Source organism: Cydia splendana, chromosome 1 (assembly GCF_910591565.1).
Source record: "Cydia splendana chromosome 1, ilCydSple1.2, whole genome shotgun sequence".
Classification (NCBI taxonomy): domain Eukaryota; kingdom Metazoa; phylum Arthropoda; class Insecta; order Lepidoptera; family Tortricidae; genus Cydia; species Cydia splendana.
This window is the reverse complement of record NC_085960.1, coordinates 30532504-30545172: the sequence shown is the minus strand read 5'-3', so window position 1 is coordinate 30545172 and position 12669 is coordinate 30532504. Positions and strand designations below refer to the sequence as shown.

General features: G+C 40.8%; 1 protein-coding gene across 3 annotated transcripts in view; it reads left to right on the top strand.

The window, feature by feature from the left end:
• Positions 1-6915: 6915 nt before the first annotated feature.
• LOC134793050 (trypsin CFT-1-like) overlaps positions 6916-12669 on the top strand; it is a 32615-nt gene continuing 26861 nt past the window's right edge. For 2 of the 3 annotated variants that reach the window (XM_063764591.1, XM_063764577.1), the window contains exon 1: positions 6916-7015. In XM_063764591.1, the coding sequence (XP_063620661.1) occupies positions 6973-7015 (43 nt within the window). In that variant the 5' untranslated portion in view covers positions 6916-6972. Of the gene's footprint in view, positions 7016-7896; positions 8066-8612; positions 8869-10046; positions 10394-12669 lie in introns of those variants that run through there. The other variant, XM_063764596.1, reaches the window with a different exon arrangement.

Below are 12669 nucleotides of genomic sequence, written 5' to 3'. Positions count from 1 at the left end.
AAATAACACTACTAGCAAAAAGCAGAGCTTTGTAAGGGCTCGCGGAGTTTTTCTACCTAAACCTATGTACCGGACCGCGACTTTGATCCAATCCGAGGTTTATTTCATGTTCGATCGAGTGGGTGGGTATGTAATAAGTCAGTTAAGGCCGTAACACACTATCGCACCGCACCAAGGTCGCGGTACGGTGCGATAGTGTGTTACGGCCTTTAAGAACGCAATTATAAGTGATAGCAAGAAAGACAAATACTAACCGGACCCCGGTTGCTGTCAAGTACGCCTGTTTGTTACAGCTTTTACTTTGTCCATTAAAAACGTCTCCAGACGACAAAATCAAATTGCCAATATCATCCACACGCAATATACAATTTCATAAGCGCTTATTAGATCCTACACGGTCGCCCAGTACTTTTTGTAAGGATGCCAACTGGCTTTCCTACATAATGTTGGGTCAGCGAGCCAATGTCCTTGAATTTATTTTTGCGTCCACACCACACAATTCAGCGAAAATCTATCCCGTCTGGACACCTACTGGCGGTAATCACACTGCTCCACACATAAACACACACACACAGTTCCACTAGGTACAGCCAAGGTTCAGCATTAGCTCTATCTTGGGTCCTGCTCTTCTAAGTGCTCGTTAAGACGTGTCAGATGACCAAAACAGCGTGTGCCTATGTTGCACCAAACCTGAGTTCCACTAGGTACTGCCAGGGTTCAGCATCAGCTTTATCTTGGGTACTACACCTAAGTGCTCATCAAGACGAGTCGGATGACCAAAACAGCGTGAGCCTATGTTGCAACAAACCTGAGTTCCACTACGTACTGCCAGGGTTCAGCATCAGCTCTATCTTGGGTACTGCTCTCCCAAGTGCTCATCGTGACGAGTCGGATGTCCAAAACAATGTGTGTCTATTTTGCATCAAACCTGAGTTCCATTATACCTAATGGAACAATGGCAGTACCCTGCCAGGGTTCAGATCCTCTCTATTTTGGTTACTGCTTTCCCAAATGCTCATCAAGACGAGTCAGATTACCAAAACAGCGTGCGCCTATGCTACACACCACCTGAGTTCCACTATGTACTGCCAGGGTTCAGCATCCGCTTTATCCTGGGTACTGCTCTCCCAATTGCTCATCAAAACGAGTCGGATGACCAACAGCGTGTGTCTATGTTGCACCAAACCCGAGCTCCACTAGGTACTGCCAGGGTTCAGCTGCGTTCAGCATCACCTCTATCTTGGGAACTAACTCTCCTAAGTGCTCATCAAGATGAGTCGGATGACCAAAACATAATGTGCCTTAGTTGCACCAAACCTGAGTTCCACTAGGAACTGCCAGGGTTCTGGGTCATTTTGTTGAACTGCACGCCGTCGTTGCAATTGGCGTGCAGTCGGCGTGTAGTTCCCATACAAGTTGCAGTCGTGTGTCGGCCCTAAGTCACTGAAGTTTGTATTAATATGCTTATCTTTATTTATAATTTTAGAAGTTCCAAGCAATAGTAACACTAAAGGCGCCATTCATTATATAATTACGTAAGACAATTTTTGCCAGTTTTTGACCCCCTCCCTCCACTATGTAAGAAATAATAAGAATAGGCTGACCCCCTCCTTCTCCCATTCCCCTATATTACCATATATTACATAAGAATCTAAAGGAAAAATTGAGTACCTACACGTTTGGTTTGGATTAGTGCTTATTTTTCAAAAAAAATTTTTTTGAATGTGATATATGTACCTGTACAAAGGTACTTGAGCTCGTTTAAGCTAACTCTGCACCGTGTTTGATAGCATAGTGTGGAAGTATTATTATTATGTATTTTAAACGTCATAATTTCATAGAAATTAAATAAAAAGTCGCATCTTTGTGATCTTACGTAAGAACTATGAAAACACCCTCCCTTCCCCATGTAAGAAAAAATAAGATATGTTCGACCCCCCTCCACCCCAAAATCGTCTTACGTAATAAATTAAAGGCGCCAAAACTGTTTCTCGAACTGAAAAGTTCCCTGATTTAAGTTTGCTAACACAACATGATTGATCAGTTCATCAGCGTCACAAAACCAAAATTGACCTCCGTAGTGAATAGGTATACAGCAAGATTGATTGTTCTAGTAGGTATTCACAGAAACTTAATTGCTAAATTGGGAGTCAAACCAAGCGAAGCGAGGTGGGTCTGAATCCAAAATTTTAACCCACTTTTGTATTCATCGTTGTTAATGGCGTAAGCGCCATCGACATTATTGAAATTGAAAACACCACATAGGTATCGTTGTCTGAGTACCCACAACACAAGCCTCCTTGAGATTACTTTGGGGCTTAGTCAATTTGTATGTCCAATATTTATTTATTTTTTTACTAGTAACGCCATCTGTTAGAGAAGTAGATAATTCATTATTTTGCCAACAGATGGCGCTAGTAGTAATACAAAGTGTTATTACTTTATTTTATTTTTTTAGGGTTATAAAATTATATTTTTATGTTTGATAACACATCTAGACATGAATTTACATTACTATGTCAAATTTCAAACCTAACAGTGCAGTAGTTTTTCCGTAAAGTGTACCACAAGAATGCATAGTTCGTCGAATAGTGATAGGGCTCGCTTCGCTCGCCCTAATTAACGGTAGTTAGGGGCCCTATCAGTATCACACTAGCGATTTGCAAGCGACTTGAATGCGGGGCGAGCGCGCAACGAGTTCTAGGTCGTATCAAAACCATAACAACCATTTATCTGAACCGGGCTCTTGGTCTAATCAAAAGCAGTTTACAAGTATTTGTATTTATTTATTGTATTGTATACATGTACAGTACAGTGATGCATAAGAATACATGGTGTTAATTATATATCTTAGGAATAGTACATGCTACCCTGTGAGGGCATTACAATGACTTATTTCTATACTTATGTTATGTTTTGTAACATCTTATATGTAGTACTAAAGATTAATGAATAATGGTATTATAGAATTTAATTACATACATTTAAACTTATTCTCATTAATTATAATAGTATTTGTCACATCTAATTGAGTGTCTAGTCAATTTAAATATTTGTCATTAAGGAATTCGTCTATACTATAGTAGCATTTTTTAATCAGTAGGTCTACAAGCTTTTCCTTGAATACGCTATCTCTAATCTCGGTCGTTATACTGTGGGGTTATTTATTATATATTTTAATGGCTCTTACATGGGGGCTGTTTTGATACATTACCAAATTGCACGTCGGGACAGCTAGTAAATTTTTACATCTCATATTGCCAGCTACTAGATTTTTGCGCATTTCATATAGGTGTAAGTGTTTTCTTACAAACATGGTTGATTCCAATATGTATATGTCGCAGTCAAAAGTGTGAACTGGTGAAAAGAACTTTTAACCGACAAAAACAGGCAAAACTGCTTTTGACTGAGCATGTTGGTCAAAAGTAGTTCTACCTGAAAATCATACCTATTTCTGGCAGCAGTTTCGTTTTTAGGGCGTAGCAAAAAATAATAACCCTAACCTACCTATCTCTGGGAACAGTTTCGTTTTTAGGGCGTAGCAAAAAAAAATAACCCTAACCTACCTATTTCTGCGAGTACTTTTGACTGATAGTAACAGTCAAAATTACTATTAACCAATGATATCCAGTTTGATCCACTTCCCGGTTTCCGATTGAGCTGAAATTTTGCATGCATGTATAAATCGGATGACAATGCAATATTATGGTACCATCGAGCTGATCTGATGATGATGGAGACAGGAGGTGGCCATAGGAACTCTGTGATTAAACAACGCAACCTAATTGTGTTAGGGTTTTTTTAGAATTGTCTCGATGAGTATTAGTTGTCTGTCGTAAAAAAAGTACAGTCAGCGATAAAAGCTTGTACTAAAAATAAGTTTTTGACAAAAAAATCATTTTTTTTTTTTAATTAATTTCAAGGTTATGATTACTTAGCCAATTTGAAACGGACTCTAATATAGTTTTTAGGCGAGTATTACATTCCTGGTCGCTGGTAGTAGTGGTAGTATCAAATAGTATGGATATATCGTCCGCAAAAAGTATGCATCTATCGTTAATGGCCTTTGGTAAATCGTTTATATATGCAATAAATAGTACACAAGCATCCCAAAACGCTTCCCTGTGGTATGGAACACGTGGTACGTCGCATTTTGGATCTTATTTCTTCGATTTCCCCTGTTGCGTGGTTAAAGTATTCTATTTGCACACATTGTTCGTGGTTTTCTAAATAAGATTTAAGCCAGTTGTGTGCTTTTCCACGTATCCCCATATTATATAATTTTGAAAGCAATATTTTATGGGACACCCTATCGTATGCTTTGGTCATATCTAGTAGTAAGCTTACTCCGTATCTCTTTTGATTTATAAAGTCTAATAGAATTTCCTGTATAAATTTGTAAACTGCTAGCGTGGTTGAATGATTTTTCCTAAAGACATTTCCCACAAAACATGGCGCAGTAGCGTCAAACTGGGGGCATGTTTTTTTTCGTAGACTTAAAATCTCTCCTAAAATCAATATGTATATGGGCGGGACTGCCGGAACATTAGATACAAATTTATTTAGCAATTTAAATCAAACAACAAAATTACAAATACCATAAAAAGTAGGTAAAAGCATTTTTTGGAACGTAAGCTCCTTAGTTACCAGACGGTTTGCTGATGGGGGCTAAGCGAAAAAACCGGCCAAGTGCGAGTCGGACTCGCGTTCCAAGGGTTCCGTATATTACACAATTTTTAACAATCAGTGCCGGATTAAGATATTTTGATGCCCTAAGCATTTCTAGGTGCCCCCTCTCCCTAGGGTCATCAAGATTACATTGATTTTTTGGTAAATTGAGAGAAGTTCATTGCCGCATTACAGCTGAGAATGGAAATCAGTCACATCATTTTATCACGAAAATTGACAGTGCCGCAGCAGTAATGTTGCAACAGAGTATACCTAATGCTGTTGCAGTCGCCACCCGAATGTCACCTTTATCATAGCTTAGAAAGTAATAGAAACGCGAGCGAAGCGAGCGCGGAAATTTTTCGATATAAAAACGCAATATGATAGACAGTTGTACATTTTTACTTTTAGTATGGAAATCAGTCACATCATTTTATCACGGAAGTTGACAGTACTGCAGCAGTAACGTTGCAACAGAGTAATGTTGCTGCAGTCGCCACGTGAATGTCACCTTTATCATACCTTATAAAGTTATTGAAAACGCGAGCGAAGCGAGCGCGAAAATTTTTCGATATAAAAACGCAATTTAAGTTATAGTCCCAACCAGGCGCGAATCCAGGATTTCATACAGAGAAGGGATGGGACAGTTTTCTATCAGCCTAGTTTCGCAGAGGGCTCGATATTTAAGGGTCTCAGCGAGGTTGTTTTCATGCATAAAATATGCAAGAAAGCAGAGAGCTTGGAATTGAATTGGCGAAGTGTGAGAAAGGCAGTAGGCCCAGCTGCGAAAGAGGAAAGCTTGGATTTGGATCCACGCCCAAGTGTAATTAAGGCAGAAGATCAACTTTGCCGTAAGGCAGAAGGCCTCGCATAAGACCTAACGCCGAACCGCAAAAGAGTGGGTTGAAATCGAATCTATGCATGTAATCACGACTCTTCTACTGCTACCGATTGTTTCCCAAAGAATTACGCGCCATTATTTTTGCAAATTAGCTTTTGGACAGCTATAAAAATCGTGTGGTAAAAACGATGTGTCTGTCCCTAATTTTAAAATTTGTTCACCTTTTTCAACCTGGCATTTTGGTGCCCCCCCTGAACGTGGTGCCGTAAGCACGTGCTTGTTTTGGTTATTGGTTACAAAGTCTTTATTAATTCAACCATTAAAGTCGACGAGTACAAAAAACTTTGAGCTAGCTCTCAATTTAACATATTTTTTTAAACATTATTTTTAATTTGACCTTACAATTACTCGTAAGTAGGTAAGACCGTTAAATATTTAAAATGATTATCTTATCAGAAAATTATCACCAATTACTCTAAGAAAACTACTACTCTAAGTAATCCGGCACTGTTAACAATGTATTTTTTATGTGAAACGTGAGTGAAATCTCTTTAAAAAATCCGTAGGGGTCGGATCAAAAACTGTAATTAAGTCCGACTCACGCTTGACTGTACATTTCTAATAGGTTTTCCTGTCATCTATAGGTATAGACCTATTTTATGTATTTTTTTAAAAATTGAAGACTAAGTAGTTTCGGAGATAAGGGGGGGGGGGGAATGGTCATTTTTTGCCTATTTTCTTGAATAACTTCTAAACTGTTTATTCGAAAATTATAAAAAAAATATATTTGAGATCCTTACAATAAGCTCTTTCATTTGATATGTAACATGATATAGTTTGAAAAATTAATTTTTTTCATTTACCCCCCAAAAGTGGCCCCCATGTTTAAAATTCATTTTTTTACGTTACATGTCCGTATTTGGGTCACAAACTTACATATGTGTACCAAATTTCAACTTGATTGGTCCAGTAGTTCCGGAGAAAATCGGCTGTGACAGACGGACAGACAGACAGACAGACAGACGCACGAGTGATCCTATAAGGGTTCCGTTTTTTCCTTTTGAGGTACGGAACCCTAAAAAGTGTAAGATTTTGCCGTCACAAGCCATACTAGTGCGACATATGCAAGAACAGAACAAAACAAAACATGAACACGTCACCAGCCTTTCTTAACTTCGTTCCAACCGAACGTTCCATGACACTTACCACTTTTTTTGTTCCGCGTAGTACCTTTGACCGAATGACCCAGTCGGTTTGCTTAAGTATTTTCAATCTGTTAAACACACTTAAATCCAGAATAAAAATAAAAATAGAAAACAATAGTGGCATGAATGTCTTGAGGCAAAATAAGGTTCTTATCTTCTAATACGTATCTCTTATCTTCTAATCGATACGAGACATACCTATATAAATGCCCATTAATCTCCATTTGACCGCATAACGTCAGGTACCCAACCAGAACCATGCGAGCTTTGATTCTTCTCGCCCTTTTGGGCTTCGCTGCCGGTAAGATTATATTTATTTTTATTTAAGTAATTTTTTCCTTGCCAACTGTATCATAAACTCTGGAGACTTTTATGCAGATTTTTATGAATTAATAAAAATCAAATAGAATAGATAGTATAGACGGGTCCCATCATAGTAAATTTTGTAGTCACAGTAAATTTACTGCCATCCATCGACACACGACTAAAACTCAAAATGAAAACGTATAAAATTATATATTTTTTTTTTATATATATGGATAAATGATTTTATTATTTTTATATCATTTTGACCCATGTTCATACACTGATATCTATGTGTTAAAATTGTTAAATATGAAACGGTGTCGTCACGCCATCTAGCCGAGTATATTAGGCTAAAGGTGTGTGCGCCATCTATCCGAGAATGACTTTTTCTTGATTTCCGAGGCACGTTTTTTCCTTAGACTTTATTCATCTTATACGAAGTTACATATGTCTTTGATTAAAATATATAACAGTGCCATCAAAGTGGATTAAAAGGCTAGTCCAGACTGGACAATTTTTCGCACAACAACCTTCGATCCACTATGTTAGAAAGTCGTGAAATCCTTGTGTGAAATAATGATCGTGCTCTTTCTAAAGTCTCGGCACATCTCGGTGTGGGGTCAGAACAATTTAATAAAATTCAGGCCGGCTATTCGTCAACCGCCATAAATATTATAGGTACTTACAGAGAAAAAAAATTAATTGGTCAGTACCGTTGCTAATACTGGATCCCGTATCGCTAAACAAAACAAATTGTGGAGACATCCCTTAACTCCGACACAAAGATATGTAGGTACCTACTTAAGTATAAATTATAATAATTATAAACAATACATATGTGTCAGCCGTCATAATAAATAATAATTATGTTTTCAGCCGTGCCTAGGAACCCACAACGCATTGTGGGCGGCACTCCCACCACCGTGGAGGAATACCCTTACATGAGCAACATGCAATACGGGTGGTGGGGCATCTGGTGGAGTCAGGCTTGCGGGGGCTCCCTCATCAACTCACAGTCCGTCCTCTCGGCGGCGCATTGCTACTAGTAAGTAATCTAATCAACTTCATGTTTTGAACAGCCTGAGAAGAGGGCTTAATTCTTAAAAAAACAAAAGGCAAGATACAGTCGTTTGGAACAATAATTAAAAGACTGAACTAACAGGGTGCCTAGCCAACGTGCCAATCGTTTACGCTCCGTAGCGTAGTCATCTCTCTCTATTATGCTATAGAGACAGTTGCGTTTCGTTCGCTACAGAGCGTAAACGATTGGCACGTTGGCTAGGCACCCAGATCCCGAGTATAAAAGTAACTTGCGATCAGCGTACATCCGGCTAAAAACTTATCATTCCATTTTTAAGATCTAACTTCGCAGATAGGTACCATCACGCTCCGCGATTGTTGCGCCATTTAGGGTCCTAGCTAAATTGGTTGTTCAGTACTTATGCTATAGAATTTCCAATTTGGCAAGAACCCTAAATGGCATAACAATCACGTGTGATGACGATGACTGTACCTACATATCCACGCGAGTGGACACTCAATCGCTGTTTTCCTTGCTTCTGTGCGGTAATGCAATCATTTTTATTGTGTAGCGGCGACCGTGCTACCGATTGGCGAGTTCGCCTCGGCACCTCGCAGGCGTCGAGCGGTGGCACCGAGCACCAAGTGTCCCAGCTGATCGTGCACGCCGGGTACAGTGACAGAACCCTCGACAACGACATTGCTATCGTCCGCCTCGCCACCGCCGCCGTATACAGCAACAGCGTGGCTCCCGTCAGCATCGCTGGTGCCAACTACAACCTCGCTGATGGCACTGTAGTTTATACCATCGGATGGGGCACTCTCACCGTAAGTTAATATAGGCGATCTTGCATATTTTTTTCTATTCTCTGTTGCCGCTTTTCGGCTGTCGAACCGAAAAATAGTATGCACACCTCGGCCAGTAAATAAGATACTGGGGAAGTACCTCCACCTTACACAAAACCGCAAACAAATAACCCTCATAGTTTTGTGTTCCTGCCGCAGCCGGTGAGTAAGGTTGCCAGAGCTCAACGAGGGTGCAGAGAGTTAGAGCTCTCTGAGCTCTTATACTACTCTAAAAACGAAATCCTGCAGAAACCCGTACCCGCAAAAAACTGGACGTCAGTGGGAAAGAGCTCTTAGGGTTGGCAACGGAGTTGCAGGCGTACATGCTTATGTACGCTCTTTCCGTAGCTTTACGGAGACTGCTTACCATCAGGCGGGCCGTATGCTTGTTTACCACCGACGTAGTATTAAAAAAAAGCCTTAGATTCGGCCTTGGCCGGTAATTCCATGTGACCTGAGACATTTTTAACTTTACTGCCCTTGGTATGTAATGTACTATTTCAAACCACTGCTCGCAAATACGGCAATAGACGGTCTCAATCTTGATTAGAAAGTAATAGAGCTTAGTTGTACACCTAAACAAACAGTTCAACATTATCAGAGGAGGTCCGTCAATAACTCATGGATTCCATCATCAGATCAGATCCAAAAATATTATGGGATCACCTTGGAGGTAACTTCTTTCAAAGAAAGAATTACTCTTTCTAAAGGTCTCTGCCCACTACACCCTATCATACCATGACCGTAGTAGGAACGTGTCAGGCAAAAAAATACCTATATTCCTTGTATTAAAAAGTATGAGACTATGCCCACTAGCCGGTTCCGACACCGACCATACCCGTCGCGTGCCATACACGGACCGTCAAAAATTGTCGGCGAGGATATTTTGCCTCCGTGCCTGATACGTTCGCAGCACGGCCATGGTATGATACGGTGTAGTGGGCAGAGACCTTAATCCGATTTGCTACGTATTTGACGCACGAGCCCTCTCGGACCGCGAGGCCGTAGGCGGTCGCCCACGTCACCCACGCCTAGCGCCGCCTCTGTATTCTAAGTAGGCCTAGCAACGACCACTTTCGAATCGAGCCATAATCGTACTCTTCCATTTCCACCACTCTGTTTGATTTATTATGTTGGATTAAACTGTTAACTTTTCGCAGAGCGGCGGCAGCGCCCCTGAGCAGCTCCAGCACGTAGACATCAACGTCATCAACATGGACTTCTGCAAAGAAAGATACGCGTACCTGAAGAGTCAGCCCGGTTTCTCAAGCTGGCCCGATGTAACTGACAACATGCTGTGCGCCGGTATCCAGAACGTCGGCGGCAAGGACGCCTGCCAGGGCGACTCCGGCGGTCCTCTCGTCCACAAAGGCGCCACCGACGTCCTCATCGGTGCCGTGTCCTGGGGCTACGGGTGCGCCCACCAGGACTACCCCGGTGTCAACGCTCGCGTCAGCAGATACACCGACTGGGTCGTCGCCAACGCTTAAAAACGTAATACGAACAATAAAAACACTTTATTTATAATAATGAAACGTAGTTTTACTTAAGTACATTTATCCTTATCTGCCAATGAGACAGCTGTGTACCTATCTAATAAAACCGGACCCAATCCTAAATATAAGGTAGAGTCCAACGAAAGCGTTTCATACACCTTACTTAATTCAGTAACTGATGACAAGGACGCACCTATACATATGCCACACACACACACACGGTACGGTAACGGTACGGTTAGACACGGTAGACATATCTGTATCTCACTTCTTCGTGTTGCTGCGTCCCTGTCGTCAGTTGCTGAATTAAGTAATAAGGTGTGTGCTCTTAACCTTTGGTATGCTTAGGAGCAGATCTGCTCCATATATATTCAACTTAAACATGTATTCATTAATTTCATTATGATTGCAATATAAATGTCAAATTTTTGACATGACAAGTGATAATAACGCGACTATGATACCGCTGCAGAATTAGCTTGATCCGAATGTACTCATTTATACAGGGTCTCCAAAATGTTAACCCGTGGCCCACGGCCGAAGATTGTTTCCTTTTCGCGGGTTGGATTGTATAGAATCTGGCTCTTTTTGCTGGCCGGCTTGGCCGTAGTTTGGAAACTCAAAACCCAAATTATGACTTTTTAATTTTATCTTCCATTTAAACAGTTTAAAAATTAAACCAGTATCCGACTTTCAACTTAATCGGTCCAGTAGTTTCTGAGAAAAGCTGTGACAGACGGATAGATACACGAGTAATATCAGACCGTCTGTCTTATAAGAATAAGCAGCAAGGGTCGGAACCCTTGCTGCTTATACCGTTTTACCCAAAGGGTAAAACGGGACCCTATTACTATGACTCCGCTGTCCGTCCGTCCGTCCGTCCGTCTGTCACCAGGATGTATCTCGTGATCTGTGATAGCTAGACAGCTGAAATTTTCACAGATGATGTATTTCTCTTGCCGCTATAACAACAAATACAATACAACAACAAATAAAAACAGAATAAAATAAAGATTTAAGTGGGGCTCCCATACAACAAACGTGATTTTTGACCGAAGTTAAGCAACGTCGGGCGGGGTCAGTACTTGGATGGGTGACCGTTTTTATAGATAATGGTACGGAACCCAATCCTTCGTGTGCGAGTCCGACTCGCACTTGGCCGGTTTTTCCTTTTGAGGTACCTATTGGTACTCTAAAAATGAGAAACATCACATTGGAAAATGCAGATATGGATACCGAAAAGTGCAGGTAATAGGTAGTTATTTGTTTTACACGGGGGCAAAGTTGTTGTTTAACTGTTCGTGCTAATATTGATACCCGAGCAAAAGAAAGATTCCAAAATTGGAATCTTGAGCGTTGCGAGGGTTTCAAAGCACGAGGGTTAAACAAAATTTGCCCCCGAGTGACACAAAAAATTTTTCACCACTCCAACCCGAAGCAAATACCTATTAAATGTAAAATATCAAACAAAATCAAATCCAAATGAATGTTTTTAAATATTTATCATCCAAAATCACGGAAGAAAGAATGAGCGCGCCGCGCTCTTCCAAAAATAATCATTTAAAAGTCAATTCTACCAGCAAACATAAGAAAACAACTCAATGATTTGATTACAATGATTACTTTGCCTCACATGTGAATAAAACGCAACTTTGCTATCAGTTTTTGAAGTGCAAAGTAAGCCTTTCCGAGCTGGTGTGGTGAAAAAATATTATCGACACATCATTTTCTAAGAAAGCATCACGTGATCACCGAGGCTGGGAAGTGCCTACATATCTTTGTATAGGTAGAAAGTGTCAGACGCCTCGACTCCGACCCGGACCATTCTAGCGTAAATGAAATATTAGGGATAAAAAAGGGATAAGATATCTTGACTTAGATACTTTAAGAGTCACGCGAACCCGAAAGTTTTCGTTGCTAAAAATCATTGACGTATATCTGAGGACTGGCCTTACATGCAATAAGAATGGGGCATGAATGGAGACAGTATAGCGGTGTGACACCGCTACAACGTGATTGGTTGATACTTAAGTTCGCTTCACGCGCGCGATTGGTCTCAACTAGTTGCGTTATGGCTCCTCTACACGAATGGCCAACGCCGGCCAATCCAAGGGACGCATTTATGCATTAGAGGGAGCAAGTGATATTGCTATCTCAGTCTACCGCATGGCTGCATCCCTTGGATTGGCCGGCGTTGGCCATTCGTGTAGAGGAGCCATTAGACTGCACGATTGGCTCGAATTCGTGAGTGACACCGCTGAACCGTAAGGCCCGTCCTGTTATATAC